This window comes from Nematolebias whitei, chromosome 6 (genome assembly GCF_014905685.2).
Source record: "Nematolebias whitei isolate Nwh7 chromosome 6, NemWhi1, whole genome shotgun sequence".
In the NCBI taxonomy this organism is placed as follows: Eukaryota; Metazoa; Chordata; class Actinopteri; order Cyprinodontiformes; family Rivulidae; genus Nematolebias; species Nematolebias whitei.
In genome coordinates this window covers 32,825,052-32,844,599 of record NC_056503.1, presented here as the reverse complement: position 1 = coordinate 32,844,599, position 19,548 = coordinate 32,825,052, and the positions used below count along the sequence as shown (strand labels likewise).

The 19,548-nt window shown below is 40.3% G+C and overlaps 2 protein-coding genes across 2 annotated transcripts in view; both read left to right on the top strand.

Moving 5' to 3' along the window:
- schip1 (schwannomin interacting protein 1) overlaps positions 1–9,802 on the top strand; it is a 52,291-nt gene extending 42,489 nt beyond the window's left edge. The window contains exons 5-8 of the mRNA XM_037677529.1: positions 819–1,016; positions 6,602–6,725; positions 7,331–7,424; positions 8,884–9,802. Coding sequence (XP_037533457.1) covers positions 819–1,016; positions 6,602–6,725; positions 7,331–7,424; positions 8,884–8,935 — 468 coding nt within the window. The 3' untranslated portion in view covers positions 8,936–9,802. The remainder of the gene's footprint in view (positions 1–818; positions 1,017–6,601; positions 6,726–7,330; positions 7,425–8,883) is intronic.
- A 4,329-nt stretch (positions 9,803–14,131) lies between these two features.
- Positions 14,132–16,205, top strand: il12a (interleukin 12a). Its single transcript, XM_037677816.1, has 7 exons — positions 14,132–14,150; positions 14,261–14,403; positions 14,487–14,570; positions 15,500–15,541; positions 15,621–15,764; positions 15,856–15,897; positions 16,065–16,205. Exons 1-7 carry the CDS (start codon positions 14,132–14,134, stop codon positions 16,203–16,205), a joined length of 615 nt encoding a protein of 204 aa, XP_037533744.1.
- Positions 16,206–19,548: the final 3,343 nt, after the last annotated feature.

The following is a 19,548-nucleotide window of genomic DNA, read 5'->3' as shown; positions in this document are numbered from 1 at the left end:
CAAAACAATCGTGTATTTTAAAACCGATGATGGTGTAAAGCAGTGGAGTCCAAACATTTTCATACGTGGGCCAAAACCTTGATGAATAAAAGAGTCACGAGCCACAAAAATGTGAATTAAAATAAATATATTAATAATAAATAAAAAAGCTTACTTTTGTTTTTAACTCGATGTAAACAACATTTTGGAAAAAGGACACATTTTTCTAATTTTGGTGGAGAAGGTGTTCTAAATGATTGTAGATCCTAAACATTAACATTTTATTGATTTATTTATTGAATTTATTTGATTTGATTAGTTTATTGCCAAAGGATTGTATTAAACTTAATATTGCTCATTTTGTGATTTATTTATTGTTTTACCCATTTTGCTGTTAAACCTAAAAATTACATTAAAATTATCATCCATAAACATTTTTAAAGGTCTGCGTCTCTTAAGCCTACAGGCCAAAATTATACCATCCTTAAACTGCAAATGTGGGCCACACAAAAACACTCCAAAGGCCAAAAATGGCCCCCGGGCCGCACTTTGGACACCCCTGGTGCAAAGGGTCAAAGAACATTTTCTTGTTAAATTGCTTGAGATTCAAAGTGTTTAAAGACGGTGATGATTTCCTCTGGTTTAGGCTTTACTCAGAATAGACATTACGTCATCAGTCCAGTCAGAAATTTAACTCTGTTTCTCCAAACTGAGAACCTACTACAGGTAAGATATTCTTTACAACTTTTCTACCAAACCCCACTTCAAAAATCTAATTAATCTCTTATTTCTCCTCTTTTCTTTCATTTTTTCCCACTTCCTCTTTTCACCTCCTGCAGTCTAAGCAGAGCTCCTCCTACTCGGACCGGGACACCACGGAGGACGACTCGGAGTCTCTGGAGGACATGGACTTCTTGAGTCGGCAGAAGAAGCTGCAGGCCGAGGCCAAGCTGGCCCTGGCCATGGCCAAGCCCATGGCCAAGATGCAGGTGGAGGTGGAGAAACAGAATCGCAAAAAGTCACCTGTGGCCGACCTGGTCAGTAACAGAAACATTTGATCTGTCACGTTATGATGTGTTGCACATTTAAAAAGTATTTTGGTTGGTTTTACATATATTAGTATAAATATATGATGTAATTAAAGCTTAGAAGTCGAAGTCGCCCCACGCTTCTCTTCCTCCTGCTTCCAGCATCGTTTAGAGAGAGGAAGGCGATGGCGATCATCATTATTTCATCCGCTTGTCTCTGCCCCGCTGCCTCCTCACCCACACACCCAGCCGTGTCACACTATGTTTCCCAGCAGAAGCGCTTTACTTATTCAGTGGAGAGAAGGGCAGCTCAAGCAGGTTTATCTTTAATTCATGCACCGGAAAGCATTGACTTGGGTGTTTTAGGGAGGCGGCGTTACCCCTCAGTCAGAGGGCATCACTGTCGCACTCGGGGCTGAGCGCACGGTGAATGTTAAGCTGTTTTGAGGCTGCAGCTGCCCGCCATGTCAACAACACCAGAGATGTGTTAAACTGACGAATCCTTGATGCTTCCTGGGATCGGTGAGAGCAAAGGTCACGTGTTCAAACAGAAGCTATTTCTGCAGATGACAGAAGATTTCCGCGAACAGGATTAGAAACTGGTGCCAGGCTTACACTAAATATATGAAACAACGTAGCCAGGTGCAATCAATAGAAACTCAAATGCTTTAAATTATATATGAATGTAATGAAAGAAATGGACGAGTTAGTAAACAGCCTTAAATGATCCCGTCCACATCTTTATCTGTTGATGATTTGGTTTAAATGAATCTGACACCTTCTCATAAAAAGGAAGACAAACAGAATAAACAACCGTATTTTACGGCGTATAAGTCGCAGGGGTTTTTTGCACAGATTTGTCAGTCCTGAGACTTCTACACCGAAGCAACTGCTATACTTTTTTTTTTCCATATTCATAACACAATTTTTGACCGAGGCTTTAAATTTCGAAGAACTGCAACAGCAAGTTGTTCCCGTGTGCGCTCGCTTCACTCAGCTGGTGCAGGCGGAGGAATGCTGGAGAGCTAGCGGCTCCGGCTGCGATGGATGGACGGACGGACGGACGGACGGACGGATGGATGGACGGACAGACTGCGTTGCACCTCCCAGGCAAAATGAAGCTCTTTTGACCATTAAATAAATGCACAATAAACACGACGGGCCAGCGGTGATGCATAATAAATGCAACTTATATGTCCAAGTGACTTATATGTTTTTTTCCTCTTCATTATGCTTTTTTTGACTGATGTGACTTATACTCCGAAGCAACTTATATGCCGGAAAATACGGTATATAAATACAACAAAACTGATTTTAAATCATTTTATGTTGCATCACATATATCACATAATGAATATGATGTATGATTGTGTACCATATCAAATATCTATTATACATACATGTCATCAATCGATCATTTAGAATATATCATATTATGTTTCATTGAGATATGATTTATAAAATATAATTGATATATTTATATATATAAAATACAATATATATTATGTATCATATATTTCAATGAGCTGCAATTTATCATATATAAGCAATAAATCATATTCATATCAAATATCTATCATACATGTCAATCAATCATATACAATATATCCTATACAGTATTGTGTTTCAATGAGATATGATTTATAAAATATCATTGACTTGATTTATCATACATTAATGATATATGAAATATAATATATATCATGTATCATATATTTCAATGAGCTGCAATTCATCATATATAAGCAATAAATCATATTACATATCAAATATATATCATATATTTATGATATATTATACATTATACTGTATATATATATATATATATATATATATATATATATTTAAATATCACATATAAAATCACTGATATATAATATGTATCAATGATCTAGCATAACACGTGTCAATTAATTATTAGTGTTTTTATGTATCATTTGTCAGTCATAAATCTATGATACATCATACAAAGTATATCATTGATTTATGGGATTGTTTCACAGAAAGAGAAAGACGTATAACTGAGTGAAATATTTTTTATTTATTCATAAAGGTAGTTTTTGTGTATTTTGGGGGATTGTGACTGCGACTTCTAACTAAAGAAAAAAAATAACAGTGAAATAAATGAGAGACTCTGGCATTACCAAACAACAAAAACACGTGTAGAGACTTAAATTCCACTGTAAAACATCCACTCGCCCGCCCCCAGTTTCATTCAGAAACCAAAACAGTTCCTCAATCTGTTATCAGATCATAACTGGAGATTACTCTGGAGGCACTCAGGGCTCAGGGGATCATTTAGAATGAGTATTATGACGAGTCAGCCACAGAAACTAACACTGGAGTCAACAGCTGACTCAAGACCGCGCTCCTCGCCACGCCCACGCTCTGACGTCACAGCTCTCTTTATGTCACACGCTTAACTGTTTAACTTGTTTAACTGTGCCCGTCCAGTTTCACAAAACTGAAACTGACTCTGGGGCCTCGTGAGCGCGTTGTGAAAGTGAAAGAGTGTTGAGGGACAAAGCAGCGTCTTCAACTCTTGATTTGTTTCTGGAAGTGAACGTGGGAGGGAGAGAGAAGCAGGGAGTTGGACAGAAAGAGAAAGAGAACCGGGTCGGTAACTGTGATGACATCATGGCAGCGAAAACAAATTTGCTCGTGTGTTTCCAAAGTGACACTCGCAGTTATGTAAATGTTTATGGCATGTGCTGTTGCACACCAAGTACAGATGAAAACAACCGATGGACGCCAGAGGTGCCTCCAGATATGGAGGGGGGCACTGAAAATCCTGGGGTGGCACACCAAAACCAACACATTTAATTCCAGTCAACACAGATGTTTGCCTCCCCTGGCCCCTCCCTAGTGCTGCCCCTGATGGACATGAAACACCAGAGAAAGCAACAACCTGTTCCTTTTGAAGAACGTAGCAGGAATGACTGTTCCATATCATACACATTTTATATAATATTTTATTTTTAATTAAAGGTTTGACTGAGGCAGCTCCGGGTGTACTCAGGGGAGGGGGGAAAGGTACCAGAGTAAAAGTTTTACTTAAGTAAAACTCATAAATATGACCTTTAAAATGCTTTTTGGTGTTGAATGTAAAAGGGCTCCTGTCTGTCAGTAAAATGAGAAGGGTTCATATGGATCTGATGGTTTTCATAGCATTTCATGTCATTATATCATTAAATCCTGCTAAATTAAGCTGAATTGAATCGAAATAACCTAAATTATACGGATAAAATTAGAAAACAAAATAGACTTTTGGGGTGGGGGGTATAATGTAGTTGAATCTGTGTTTTGTTTCTGCTCCGTGCATTCACATGAGGTTTAATGCCATTTAATCCTATAAAAATAGGTTAATTTGCAATAAATTATGGTGTTAATCCAGTAGTTGATTAATTTGTAATCGATCCAAAGAAAATGTAAAATTTTTTTACAAATAGGTTCAAAAGATTTTCAGAATTTTCAATTTACTGTGTGACTATTGGACCGGTTTGAAAACTTTTTTTTTAAACAAAATGTTTTATTTTACTCGAATCAGAATTTTAAAACTTGCAGTCATTTGTTCAATAACATAAAGCTGGCAAATAAATGTAGTGTGGTTAAAAAAATTAAGTCAAACATCTGATATGGTAATTAGGAGCAGGAAGTAGTAATAAAGTTTGTGTTTAGGTCTTTGATGAAAGTACTTCAGTTATTTGCAGTTTGTGATGTTTTATATCATAGATGTCAAACTCAAGAGCCGCGGGCCAGATCTGGTCCCCACAAGATGACAATTTAAATATAAAATATTGTATCTCTAATTTTTTTCTTTAAAAAACCTGATAAATACATCATTTAGTAAAGACTTCTCTTACCAGCTGGCTAGTTTTGAAGCCAGAAAGATGGCTGGATCATTCTGTCATTATTGATTCTGATGTGGAAATAACAGAACGTCAAATGAGACAAATCAAACTCCTGATGAACCTGCAACCATGAAAACATATCAGGTATCTCATCAGTTAATGTATCAGCTGAAAGTGGACCATGGCGCGGACAAAGTTTTTAAATTTTGGCTCCTTTTGGTAACCGAGTTCAACACTCCTATTTTATATTTTTCAGATATTAACCCTACTGTCAATGACTAAACACTTAATTTAGGAGGAACTACGGAGTAAAATTATTCAAGTTGCTTGAAATTGTAAAAACACATTGGGCCTGCTGGAAAGATGAATCTCCACGAAGCCTCGGAGCAGATTTGCGGTTCATTCGTTTTTTATCAAACGCTGCTCGTTTGCTTTAGTGACTAAAGAGCCAACAGGAATCCCCTGACTTTACTCTCTTCAAACGAGTGATGCCTCCTTTTGTTTTGGCAGGAAATAAATTAAAATAAAACATTAAAAAGAGACAAATGATCTATAAGGTTATCTGCAACAAATCAAAACAGCTTTTTTTTTTTTACTGATCTATGTTAGTTTATCTTCTAATCCTGCTGCTAATTTACCCTAGTTTGTGTTTTTACCATATTTTAGTTGTTTTTCTTAACAGGGATTCAAAAAAAATTGACAAAACAAAAGAAGAAAAAAAACAAGAATTAAAAAAAAAAAATTGAATCTACCACTGGGACAGATTATTGATGCAATGATTTTCATTTTATTCATTGCGGCTAATGGACGTTAGCCGTTTCCTCCACTGCTCACCTACATCTTTTAAAGGGTCCGATGAAGCTTGGTGGAAGTATCATGATCAGAGGCTGCTGCACCGTTTGTGCCACAGTTATGACTCTTTGTTAAATTTCATTTAAAGGTCAATCCTGTCAGCTCTATAAAGCGTGGATTACAGTTTTCATGATAACACAGATGTCTGATTTATTTATTACACAGTGAAAACTCTTTAAAAAACTGTTACTTAAACATATTTAAGTTTAAGGTAAATGTGTTTTTGATCCCACGATGTATTCTGCTCCGCCTTACATCACATTTAGTTTCAGTTCTGAACCTTGTTCCTTCTTTAAATGTCCACAGTTCTCATGTAATGAAGCAATAATTCTGTTTTTTATTTATTTATTTTAAGTGTTGTTCTGTGCAGACGTTCTGACTCGTTAATATCTTACCTGCTGTACATGTAAGGACAATAACTAACGGATCTCTGGCCCCTGAGCTGAGCTGAAGTGTCCTGTCGTAGGAGTTCATGAGAACGTCTTGTGATGAACTTTTACACCATTCCTTTCTGTGCTTGCATAGACTTTTATGTTAATTACTTTGTAGTGCAGATTCTGTCAGGGTTTAAGACCGTCCACTTTGGTTTTAGTCCCACTCAGACTAGCCGTTAGCTTATCAAAGAGCTATCCCCCAACAGGTAAGATATTGTTTGCTTTGAGCTTGTTTGTTTGCTTCAAAAGATCTGAACTTTCTCTTTATTCAAATTCCTTCACTGCGGTTGATCCAGAGAATAACAAAGGTCTCACACGGTTGTTATTTATGAATCTTGTTTTGTTGGAAAAATTAAATGTCCACAAATATGATGTTAGCATTAGCATAGTGTTGCATTAAAGACAACATTTGAGAGAAAGGCCTTTGGATGAAATGACTTTCTCTGTGTCTCTTCAGCTTCCACACATGCCTCACATCAGCGAGTGTCTAATGAAACGAAGTCTGAAACCCACCGACCTGAGAGACATGACGCTGGGGCAGCTGCAGGTTATAGTAAATGACCTGCACTCCCAGATTGAGAGTGAGTTGACCACACACACAATGCACTCACCTCTGTTTTCATTTGCAGAAATGAGCAAGAGAGCAAATGGAGAAAAACACACACATACATTCTGACCCCTTAACTCTCTCTGTGGATGTGAAAGTACTTTTCTATACGTTAGTCACCTCAGAGCTGTACCAGTCAGCAGCTTCCCCTTGTTGTTTACGGTCACTGCTCTGCGCAGCTTCTGGTACTCGAGAATGAATAATCTCTCATTTTACATTAAACAGCTCACACAAAAAATCCCCATGAGTCTAAAAGTCACGAGCGAGTTTTTTAAATCAGCTAAAGTTACTTTCCCCTCAAAACATCTTTAAGACGGGCTCTGTGTTTTCTGGAAAAGGAACAAGACCCAACAACAACTTGATGCCGCTGATGTGTCTGTCTGAGCTGAAAGCCTTATTCGTGACTCCGAGGTGACTTTATGAGTCCTCTGTGGGAGATTTTGGCCGTTATCTGCCGTCTTTCATCTCCACTGAAAGTCTATTGAGAGCGTCTGTGGTTATTGTGGTATTTCAAGTATTCCCATACTGTTTAGAAAGTTTTGCCGTTTATCGTGCGCGTATCTTCGTGTGTCTCCCCAGGTCTGAACGAGGAGCTCGTGCAGTTGCTACTGATCCGGGATGAACTCCACATGGAGCAAGACGCCATGCTGGTGGACATCGAGGACCTGACCAGGTGAGAAAACACTAGTTGGGGACTGCCTGAAAATGGTTTTGCTCTTCCATCAGCTTTAATGTCGTCCGAACTGCAACGTGTATCCCCACAAATGTTATATCAAAAAGGCCGGCTCGGCACCTTGATGTGTGCTAATACTTTTATTGGCATTCTAAGTTACCGTGGCGACATGATGTAGAGTGAAGAGGTCTCTGAAACATTCGAGTCATTTTGGTTCAAGATGGCTGCCACAGCTACCTCAGAAAACACAAAAATGACATCCATCCATCCATCCATCCGTTATATTTACCCGCTTCTTCCTTTTCGGGTAGCGGGAGTCACTGGTGTCCATGTCCAGCCATCACTGTGCGAGAGGCAGAGGACACCCCAGAAAGGTCACAAGTCCATTTCAACCGGCGGGTCAGCGGACGCACGGATGCTCGTGCCCGCGGCCGGTGCTCGTGAGCGTCCATCTGAGCTTAACGTGGCTTTTTTTCTTTACGTCTTAAACCGTCTGGTCGGACCTGCCCATCCTCAACAAGTAGATTAACAGTCTTTGGTTATCCCATTCAAATGGGGGAGTGGTGGCACAGAGGTTAGAAGATGGATCTGTGATCGGAAAGTCGCAGGTTCAACTCCTGGTACCGTCAACATCAAAATGAGGGTGGAAAAGGTGAAACACCCACACCTGCCTCCACCCTCATTCGCCCCACTCTGGGCCCCTGAGCAAGCCCCTTAACCCCCATCTGCTCCTTAAACAGGTCTCTCTTGAAAATGAGACTACCTGGATAAATAAGGAGTAAATGAAAAAAAAATGCGCCACATAAAAAGCAGACGTTGGGGAGTAATTTATTTATTATTGTGGTCCCTAGTAGGAATGCATCGATCCACTTTCTTCCACATCCAATACCGATATTTGGTGTTCCGTGTAGGTCGATACCGATCCGATATTGATCTGATACAGAAAAACAGTGCTGAATTCCGTTCAACAAACTCAGCGTGCTCTTCAGGGTGAAATCTCTGGAGATGCTTGATCAAGTTGGTAGTGTTATAGCTGGAAGTTTTAGTGACACCCCTTGGAACCGTCACTGTGCACGTATTGCACGTAGCTGTCGAATGTGTTGGCTGAGGTAGTGTGAAATGGTTCCAGATGGCTGATCCTTTCGCTCACTCCATTTTGAAAACAATCTGCAGCGAGTTCGCTAGCGCGTGACATCACTCGGAGCACAAAGCATAGAATTAGAGTGAATAGATCTGCCCAGGCATGGATCGGTCAGGTTGTCACGATACCCGATCCAGACGTTTTTTTCGATATTGGGACCGATACCGATATAGGTATCAGATCGGTGCATCTCTAGGCCCTAGGTAAAACTAATCCTGGGCGAATAAGGTTTTTGACAGTTGATGGTTTTGATCAGGATTTTTTATGGTCTGTTTGCTGGTTTTGAATGTTTCCTGACGTTGTTTTCTTCCTTTTCAGACATGCAGAGAGCCAGCAGAAACATTTGGCTGAGAAGACCCTGTCCAAATAAGATACCCATCCCTGCTCCACCCCGCCAAGCTTCACCCTCCTGCTACAAGATGAACTTTACCCCCCACACCCCCACTCCGAACCATCTCACCTCTGTGTCGATCCGAAACCTTCCCGCTTGCCCCGAGTATTTTCGCTCCCCGCTGCGCCTCCTGTTCCCCGCTCTTCCCCCTCCTGTCAGCCCACAGACTTCACTGGTAGCAACAGCACAGAAGGAAGACATTCCCTCCGATCTGCTTCCGCCAGCGCCGAGGATGGAGCAGCACTTCCTGCTATCTGGGAGAAGAGGAAACCGATCGTGTGTTGCCATAGATTCTGTCCCCAGCTTCCTGTGCAGTAATAGGCCTTGCTTTGCAACTGTTTCTTTTTAACTTTCTACATTTGCCACTAAATTATAACTGTTCAAATACAAAAAAAAAATAATAATAATGTGAGAAAAAATTGCTACAAGAATAGTAGAAAGTCAGTCGTAAGAAGAAACAAAAAGAAACAGTGTATGGAGACAAAAAAAAACTATTTAACACTTAACTTCTTTGGATTATTTTAGCTGGATGGTAATTTCAAAGTCTCTCAAAGTTTGAACCGTTTTAATTCTGCACAAATGGTAGTTTTCAACTGAGAAACGTTCCTTTTCGAAGGTGCTAAAAGAGTGTAAAAGGAAACATGCCTGCCTTGTAGTGGAGTTGTAGAGTTTGGTAATATGTTCACTCTTCAACATTTTGTGAATGTTGATTTTTCTGACACGAGTCATTTTAAATGAATAAGTGTGTTAATATCATTTTCATGCTACTGTATTCAGATGCTTTATTTGAGGGGAGAAACGTTTATGTACAGATGTGTAAAATAAAGGAAAAAACTTTGTTTCATATTTGTTGGTTTGTTGCTCGGTTTGTTGAATTCGTACGTGTCGACGGTTTTTAAAACCAGAGTTCAGATCGCATGTGGGAACGTTATAAACAGTGAATATCTTACTGGTTATAGGTGATTCGGGGATCGACGATGAGCTGTCTATGTGGAACCGAAACAAAACTGGACTACTGCCTTCTAAAAACAACTTCATTCTCAAAAACGTGTCACGGCGGTTCTTAAAAAAGACCATTTTATTAAACCGTCCATTTCACATTACATGGTTTTACATTGGCTTATATGTTTTGTGCAGGGGTGACTGTTAGCAGCAGAAACTAGCTACAGCCTGTTCGCAGGAATATATTTCTGCTGGAATAGCCAGATCATGTTAAATTGGCAATAATATCAAGCTTTTGTGAACTTTTACAATTAATGCTTTTATTTTAAGACTGCAGTACTGTAATCCCCTTTGGTCTTAGCTCTGCTTAGACTAGCCATTAGCTTGGAAGTCTTTTGCTTGTTCCCTCTTCAGGGGTTGCCACAGCAAGTCCTTCTCTGGCCTCACTCCATCTACAAAGTATATCAGATATATATTTGGTCTACATGTATATTTGAGCCCTTGCTTCCCCCATAGGCATTTGTTTAGTCAGGGTCACATGATGCTCCTGCTGTCCTGTACTCCAATGACCTTGCTTTCTCCGATCTGCAGAGGGTTTCTGTTTTGTCAGATAGAAACAAAGAGTGAAGTATATTGAACCCTTAGGACAAAGAATGAGACAGAAAGCTGCAGATAGAGACGAGTGTTTTAAGGTGTGGAAAAGAAGGAGAGGTGTTGAGATTAGAGGCTGTAGACAAAACAGCAGAGAGAGTATAGATAAAAGCAATGGGTATAATGCAGCATCACCTTGATAAATAACATCATACAACACCTTAAACTGCATACATTTAAGTGGGTGGGCCATCCCCACAGCTACATTGCCACTGAAATGTGATTTCTTCTTCTTTCAGCTTTTCCTTCTTTAGGGGTCACCACAGCAAGTCATCCTCCTCCATCTCACTCCAACTACCTCCATGTCCTCTCTAACTGCATCCATTTATCTCTTTCCTCTTTGTCTTTTTCCTGGCAGCTGCATTTCTAACATCCTTCTACCAATATACCCACTGTCCCTCCTCTGGACATGTCCAAACCATCCCAGTCTGGTCTCTCTAATTTAATCTCCCAGTTGTTCAACATGTGCTGTACCTCTGATGATCTCATTCCTAATCTTATCCATCCTTGTCACTCCTAAGGAGAACCTCAACATCTTCATTTCTCCTACTTCCAGTTCTGTCTCCTGTCTTTTTGTCAATACCACTGTCTCCAGATCATACAACAGCTGGTCTCACCACTGTCTCCAGATCATACAACAGCTGGTCTCACCACTGTCTCCAGATCATACAACAGCTGATCTCACCACTGTCTCCATATCATACAACAGCTGGTCTCACCACTGTCTCCATATCATACAACAGCTGGTCTCACCACTGTCTCCAGATCATACAACAGCTGGTCTCACCACTGTCTTCTAAACTTTTCCTTTGACCTTTGCTGACACCATTTTGCCACAAATCACTCCTGAAACTTTTCTCCATCCACTCCATCCTGCCTGGACTCTCTTTTTCACCTCTTTTATCACATTCTCCAGGACAGTGGACCCCAAGTACTTGAAGTCCTGCACCTTTGTGACCTCTGCTCCTTGTAGCCTCACTGTTCCACCTGCATCTCTCTCATTCACACAATGACAATGACAAAGACACAATGGAGTTCTTTCTGACCCTCTCTGTACTCAGCATCCTCAAAGAAAAGATGGTGTCTGTGGTGCTCCTTCTTTCCCATTAGAGCTGTCTACAGCAGGTAAATAATTAGTATTCACATTTCTTACAGAACTCCATATCAAAGGATATGGGATGCTTTAAATTTGTGCTTTCAAAGACTCGAGCAGTTTCTCTTTTTGCAGAATGTGGAAAGTGTATTCAGTGACCACAACTGCGGTGAGACGTTGTGTTGCAACATGAATTATGACTCATAGTGCATTTTCGATTGCATCACTTCATATTCGACTCGTACACTTAATGAAATTGTGTTTTTTTTTTTCCTTTTTGTTTTATGTTTTGTTTTTTTGTCCTTGTGAGTGACTTCTGATTAACTTAGATAACCTTTTAAAAAAGTAATGAGTGGGAGATTTTCATTTATAAAATGGCAGCTTGTGAAATTTAACATTACAAAGACCGCTCAGTCACTTGTGATGATTCAAAAACAAACAGAGTTTAGTGTCTATATGACTGGAATGATTTGTAATGAGTACATCTTTTTTTTTGGTGGGGGGCAAAACCGAAATGTCCTCTACTTTCTCCTCGCAGGGCCACATATCTGGTAAACACATATTTGCTTTAAGGCTGATCGTATCAGTTTGGCAGCGGTGAAAACAAAAGGGCAGGAAACTCCTTCAGCCACACGCGCACCACTGCAGTTTCAGAGAATACACTTCCTCTCTAAAGTGTGTACAAAATAAACGAACAAGTAAGTCACCGAACTGCAAGCTCTGAACACCAGGAACTGAAAGGTGTAAGAAAGTTCATGCTTAACTTGGAATCTTCTATATATGTGTGTATTTATGTACTAATTAGCAAATATTTGTCAAGATTGCATTTGAAACTAAAAGTTCATTCATGACTTGTGAAAAGGAAAATAGTCCTCTCAGATGATGATGTTGTCATTTTTCTTTCGAGTTTCACAAAAAGATGAAGAAAAAAAAACCAGTTGATTAAAAAAAAATTCAATAACAAGTTCATATGTGTCCCTGTGATGGACTGGAGACCTGTCCAGGGTGTCCCCCACCTCTCACACAGTGACTGATGGGCACCAGTGACCCAAAAAGGAATAAGCGGGTAAAGATGATGGATGGATGGATGGATGGATGGATCAGATTTGCACCAGCGTCTCGCTGGACTATAGGAGTTTTCAAGTTTACAGATTAGGATCGCCCCTCATGAAAGTGTCTTGTTAAAATTATAATTTATTTGAAAAATAAATAAATAAACTCACCCTGTGAGCCTGAACATCGTCAGATTTGCAGTGAGTAAAAATTAGCATTTAAAAGTTAAAGAACCAAATCATATGCGCCATGTTGGGCTCAAATAATTCAGATTTTTATTAACCGAAGTTTCCATTGTAAAATAAATATTCTGAGATAATAAAAAAGTGCTTGTTAAGAAACTTGCTTCTAGTTTAAATATTTGTCTTTTTTTCTTTATCATTTTGTGAGCCAGCTCTAAAGAACGCTCCAAAAGCAAAGTAAAGTTGCAGAAAGTTGTAATAATAAAGACGTTTAAAGGACTTTTCCTCCTCTCTCTAACCTTTGTTTTAGTCACTGATTTCCATTCTGTTTTTGGTCTACTTGCGAAAAAATAAAACTGGCGTCAGAAACCATCATAAATATAAACTAACCCTCCTCCACTTGACAAAAAAAAAAAACACTGACTGGACCTGATTCTGTGGGCCTGGGACAGATGATGTATGGAGTGACAAAGAATGGAAACAAACCAGGGCTGGACACACACACACACACACACAAACACACACACACACACACACAACCTGTTGGAGGGTCTGTGCTGCAGACAGGTCTGGGTTTATCCTAATTTACCACAAACCTGCCAACCATTTACCAGCAGGCATCACATCTACTTCTGACCCACTTCCATTAAGTTGCTCTCATTAGCTCATCTCAGAGCCGAGTTAAAAACACAGAACTTCCAGCAGCTGTTAATCCAGAGCTGCTTTGTGTAATCTCACCCAGCTGGATTCCTGCGTCTTTTGCTTTTGATTTAAAGCTTCACACGAGACAAAAAGGTCTGAAGACATTTTATTTTCTTGCAGTTGCATTCTTCCTGAATGATGCAAACAATTATTTAACAATCAGCTTGTTAAAAAATAAAGTTTGGTGTAAGAAAAGATCAATCCGGGGATAAAATACTCAGCAGCTTTCTTACTACTGTCAACAAGTGGGATTATAATAAAAGTGGAATAAATCGGGATTATTCCTTGAACTGAATCCGAGTTTTTATGCAGGAGGGGCTCCTCAGGACGAGGAGGAGGCTGAATCTGAAGTTTCTTTCAAGGTTTCTGCGTCTGGACGCGGAAATTACGCATTCCGTTTTGAGCTGGTCTGGGTCTTCCACGGCAGAGGAGGAGGAGATGGGGATCTCCCCCGTCTGAACACGTCTATAAAACTCCTTCTTGAGATGGAGGCATCAGTTTGTTGTTGCTGCCTGACCTGTCTCCACGAAAGGCTTCCATCAGGACCAGGACATGGCCCAGTTCCGTCTCTGTAAGTCTGCGCACTCATCTTTGACGCTCGTTTTATTCTCGTTTTACTTTTGATCTTTGCTGTCAGAGAACCTGAGCAGACTCGTTTGTTGCTCTGGGATTTGTGTTCAGACTTCACCTGCTGCGCGCTGCTGCTGCTCATGAACTGGCGCACATCCCGCGCGCTGCCGCTGCCCGATCCGAGCGCAAGCGGCGCGCAATGCGCTCCGCTCTTCAGGGGCCTCCTGACAAACATCACGGACCTTCTCCAGACTGTGAGCAGTTTCACTTCATCCGTTTCACCTTTTCCATCCCTGCGTGCCTCATCAGTGCTCAACAATTCTCCTTTGCGTTGCAGGAGGATCTGTGTCTGCACTTCATCACCTCCAGTGAGGTGACCATCCCGAGCGCGGAGACGGTGCAGGCCTGCGCGCCCGCTCAGGTAGCGCCGCCTTTCTTTCAATGACATGAACGGTTTCAAATGTTTGGAAAGTTGTCAAGTGAAATCTCTCCATTTATTCTTCGGGAAACATCTCACTGAAAGAATTTCCATGAAAAATTCCGTTCTTGTTTTAAATTTTTTTTCTGTCCAACAACTTTTAATTTGTTCTAATTGGACCTGATGTACGGAAGCTGAGAGAGGACATGCTTGGAAATAGATTTTCGTGAACTTATCTCAAGAAAATGACTATTGTATCTAGTTTTCTCTGGAGAACCGAGTTTGCTTTTACAGGATGAGTTAAAGTTACAAGAATTAATCCCGCTGAGCTTCATCTCTTTCATATGGGAGTTCTGGTTGAGAGCAGCGTAAAAGTTCCACAAGAACATTCAGATGACCATAAAACATTTGTGTGGCAGCAGGACAACATGTATTTACTCAAATGGTCCTTAATCCAACTTGTTAAATAATCCAGATGGATCATTTGTAACCAAGACAAAAGTACAAATACTTTAAAGGCACTTTTCACGTTCAAAAGAACGACATTTTGCAACAAGAAGTTAATTTGACCCAAGATTACAACTCCTGGTGACTTTAGGGGTCAAGAACAGGTGTTATAAAGAAAGGAAGTTTTGTATTTCAACCTAGAGAACTTTTTTTTTTTTTTTTTTGTGACAAGTAGAAATTATTTGAAAATCACAGTCAAGCAAAAAGCGTCTTCATCAGAAATCAGGACAGTCATAGAAGCTGACTACAGCTAAAAACATCTCATCAAGGAACAACCACTGTTTAAAGAACATCCCCACCGGGTGCAACACAATAACCCTGAACAGTTTTTTTCATTTTTAAATATCTATTCCTGAGGGAAAACCTCATCAAATGAGAAAAGCCGGTTGGACCGTTCTCATGTCTGAAAGGTGTTTTTCTTCCAGAGCTCCGGCTGCATGAGGCAAAGAGACTCATCCTTCAGTGAGGTATCCTTAAAGCCATTCTGATCATTTGGTCAGCTTTGAAAAGAAACGGCGTCTCATGTCGTCTTCCTTCTCCTCACAGAGTGAATGTCGGAGGAGCATCGCTTTGGACCTGGCCTTCTACGACGCTGCTATCCGGTCCTACCTCCAGTCCCAGCTCCACAGGCCCGACAAGGAAGAAACCCTTCTGGGACCAGTTCTGAGAACCATTCGGGATCTGAGGGAGGTGGGTTCATTATCATAAACTGAGAACGACAGAAGAAACGAGAGAAGAACATTTCTGAGCAGTTTGAACAATTCTTTCTTGGTCTGCGCAGGACTGTGCCACAACAGCCAGCGGTGACAAAGATCCCACGGAGGTATTCTGTTTATTCCTCCGTTTGTTTTTGTTCCTTATTTGCATCATCTTGCAGCCGCTGAAATGAAAACATCAAAATATTTCTCTGGTTTTGTTTTTCCCCCAACACTCGGGGAAGTTTCGTGTGAAACCCATGAGTCATTTGTCTGCACTCTGTTCGTCTTTCAGGAGGAGGCCGCCGACATGTGGAAAAACGACTCCTTCACCAACCGACAGAAGATGTGCAAGATGATGAGGGGCTTCCACGTCCGCGCCATCACCATCAACAGAGCTATGGGCTACATCTCCTCTGGGGACCACAGGAAGTAAAAAGCATCACAAGTCCTAATAATCCTTCACTACCATCACAACTACTGAACGCTGGTGCTTCTCACCAGGCAAAGCTGCGAATCTGTCTGCTGCTCAGGTGTTAGCTTCAGGCTAACTGTTGCTAAAGATGGCAGTTGAGGCCATGTTGGCCCGTCTTCATCTCTGAATGTATTCCACAAAGGACGTGTATTATTTATTTATTTATTTTCCTCATGGATATATTTATTTGATGGTTTGTAATTTATTCATTTATTGTTATTTATAATAAATTATTTGTGGCATCAAAAACCTGAAGCTGAATTGTTTTTTTTTTTGGTCGAACCGATGATGCTCCAAGACCTGGGATTAGACATGGAGACTATATAATAATAATAATAATAATAATGTAGCGTAGCCATTTTCAAGCAAGTTTTAACAAGCTGCTAAGAATATAAAACTTAATTCTTAATTCTGTGCACAGCACTGTGCAAAACTCTTAAGCCATCTGTTATATTAGCCTCTAAACACCAGATGCAGATGTGCTGATCAATAGTTCAGACCTTCTGACGCTCCTACAAATGTGTTTTTTGTTTGGTCATTATTTTACTTAATTGTGATGTATGAATCATTTAGGCACAAAACTCTCTACTCAAAGATCTTTGGTTCAAAGACAAAAACTGTTACATCAGTACATATCATGGCTCCCTCCCACGGCGAACAGGGAGACTGTACAGATTAGCAGATTAAGACAAGTTTTTTTTTGGTAGCTGCTTTCAATCCATCCATCCATCCATCCATCCATCCATCCATCCATCCATAACATTGAATCCATTGTCTTCACCCACTTCTTACTCGGGGCCGGCCCAAGGCATAAATAAGCAAACTAAGCGACTGCTTAGGGCCCCGGGGCCACTAGAGGCCCCCTTATTAGAACACAATTTCATTATAAAGTTGTGATTTTTTTTTTATCTTGCATTACAAGTTATTTAGAACATTACTGTTACAGTTCTTTAGAACCAAAGATAATAAACCAAATGCACTTTCGCTGTAAAATACAATGCATACTGGTGTTTTTTCTTCTTCTGTTACTTTTAGTTCCACTAGTTTTCATGTGTCAAAGTCTAGGCCCGTGGGCCAAATCCGTCGCGCCATAACCATTTCTGTGGCTCTCTCACCCCAGAGCAGGGGTGTCAAACTCACAAAAGACGGCCAAAATTAAAACCTTTTTCAAACTAAGAGCCAATTTCAGAATCTACATTAACTCACATCAGATATCCGACATCTTTTCTTGATCACAGGTTCCTCAAGAGATTGATTGGTCTCATTTGATGTTCTCCGTTGTGCTTTCGACATCATAATCAAAGATTATTGAAAAAAATTCAAGACAAAGAAGTATTTTATGTTCAACATATCATCTTGGGGGCTAGATAAGACATCAACAAGGGCTACATTTAGCCCTCGGTCCTTGAGTTTGACACATGTGCCCTAGAGGGCCACAAAAACAGAACTTCAAGATAACAGTTGTGTGCTTCAATATTACTGTATCAGTCAAATCAAATCAGTTTTTAGTTTATAATTCAATTCAATTCAAATATACTTTATTAGTCCCAAAGGGAAATTATTTGTTGTTATAACTCGTTATCCTCATTTCATTAAGAGATGTTATAGATACTGATGGCTGTAGACAGGAAGGATCTCTTGTAAAGGTCCATCCCACAGTGGATCCTAAGAAACTGGCTGCAGATGCCGTCCGATCCGTCCACCCAGACTCGGCTGGCCTCGATTCCCCCGGGCTGTAGGATCGCCCGACTGCTGGGCAGAACTCCTCCCAGAGCAATGGCCATTTCTCCCAGCAGCCCGCCGAGCTCCTCGTCACTGCAGACAGCCAACTGTAGGTGCAGAGGGACAATCCTGTCCTTCTGCTGTCATGAGCCGTGTTTCCTGCTAGTTCCAGGATCTCAGTGATCAGGCACTCAAGCACAGCTGGCAGGTAGATGAGAATGAGTCCACAGAACATCCTTTCAACTCATTTGAGATTTGGGGCTGTAGTTGAGATATTATTTGAGCTTTGATGCCAAATTACTCAAAACATAAAATATTACATTTTTAGAAGTAGTCATCAAATGCAGAGAAAGATACATTTTACCAGTTTGTTAATAGTTTTATCAATACATTCTGCCATGTCGGGCCTTTTGTGAACATTCGTGAGCTTGATGTGGCCCAAAATGAAAATGAGTTAAACACCTCTGCACTAGATGATGTCATACAGGATCATGTAAACAGGGCTGTCAGAGCTGTAATGAGTTTATGTTTGGTGGGTGAATGATCTGACTGGTGATTGCAGTAATCCACATTATTAGCAGAAATAGAGGGCCTCATGGAGGCTTGGGCCAGCCCTGTTCTGCCTTTTCAGGTCATGGGGGTCACTGGTGCCCATGTCCAGCTATTGCTCTGCAAGAGGAGGTACCCTGGACAGGTCTCCAGTCCATCACAGGGACACATGGAGACAAGCACCCATTCACTCTCTAACTCACCTGAGGACAATTTAGTTACCAATCAGCCCAACATGCATGTTGTTGGTCTGTGGGAGGAAACTGGAGAAAACCCACACATGCACAGAGAGAACATGCAAACTCCACTCAGAAAGGTCCTCGGACCAGGATTTGAACAGAACCTGCTTGCTGAGAGGCAGCAGCTCTACCAACTTTGCCACCGTGCTGTCATCCTGTGTAATATATTTATTCAGTCAAAAGCTGACTTTAACTCCAAAAATCTTTGGAAGGATTTGAACGCAACAAAAACAAGATTAGAAAAGACAAACAAAACCATTGGAGGCAGTTTTGTTTTATTCTCTCAATTTTAAAATGTTTCCATGAAAGATAAACAATACTTCTTACAGTTTGCCATTTTAAGCTTTTTTAAGTGTTACACAGCTTTACGCCAAGCATGGTACCTAAAGAAATCCAAAGCATATACAGTGTAGTTTTACTTTATTTTATTTTACTAGCTGGTTTGTGAAAATGACTGGACAGCAGATTGAAAAACAGATTTTTTGTCCACTTTAAGCTGCACTAACAGTAAAAGAAATTCATCCATAAACACAAGCGTGTGTTGAATGTTTTTATTTAGAGCATACTCATTTTCCAACAACAGCATGCATGTTCTCTTCTTGAGACATTAGGAAGTAATTCCCAAGAAAAATTAAAAAAAATTTGGTCCTTTTTCAAGTCGAGTCGAAGATATGAAATAAAACGCCAACAACAGAAAATAAACGTACAAAAATAAAACTATACATTTTGTTTTAAAACGTGACGAAAATAAAAAAGGTACATATAAAATCCTTGAGAAAAATGAGTTCCATAAT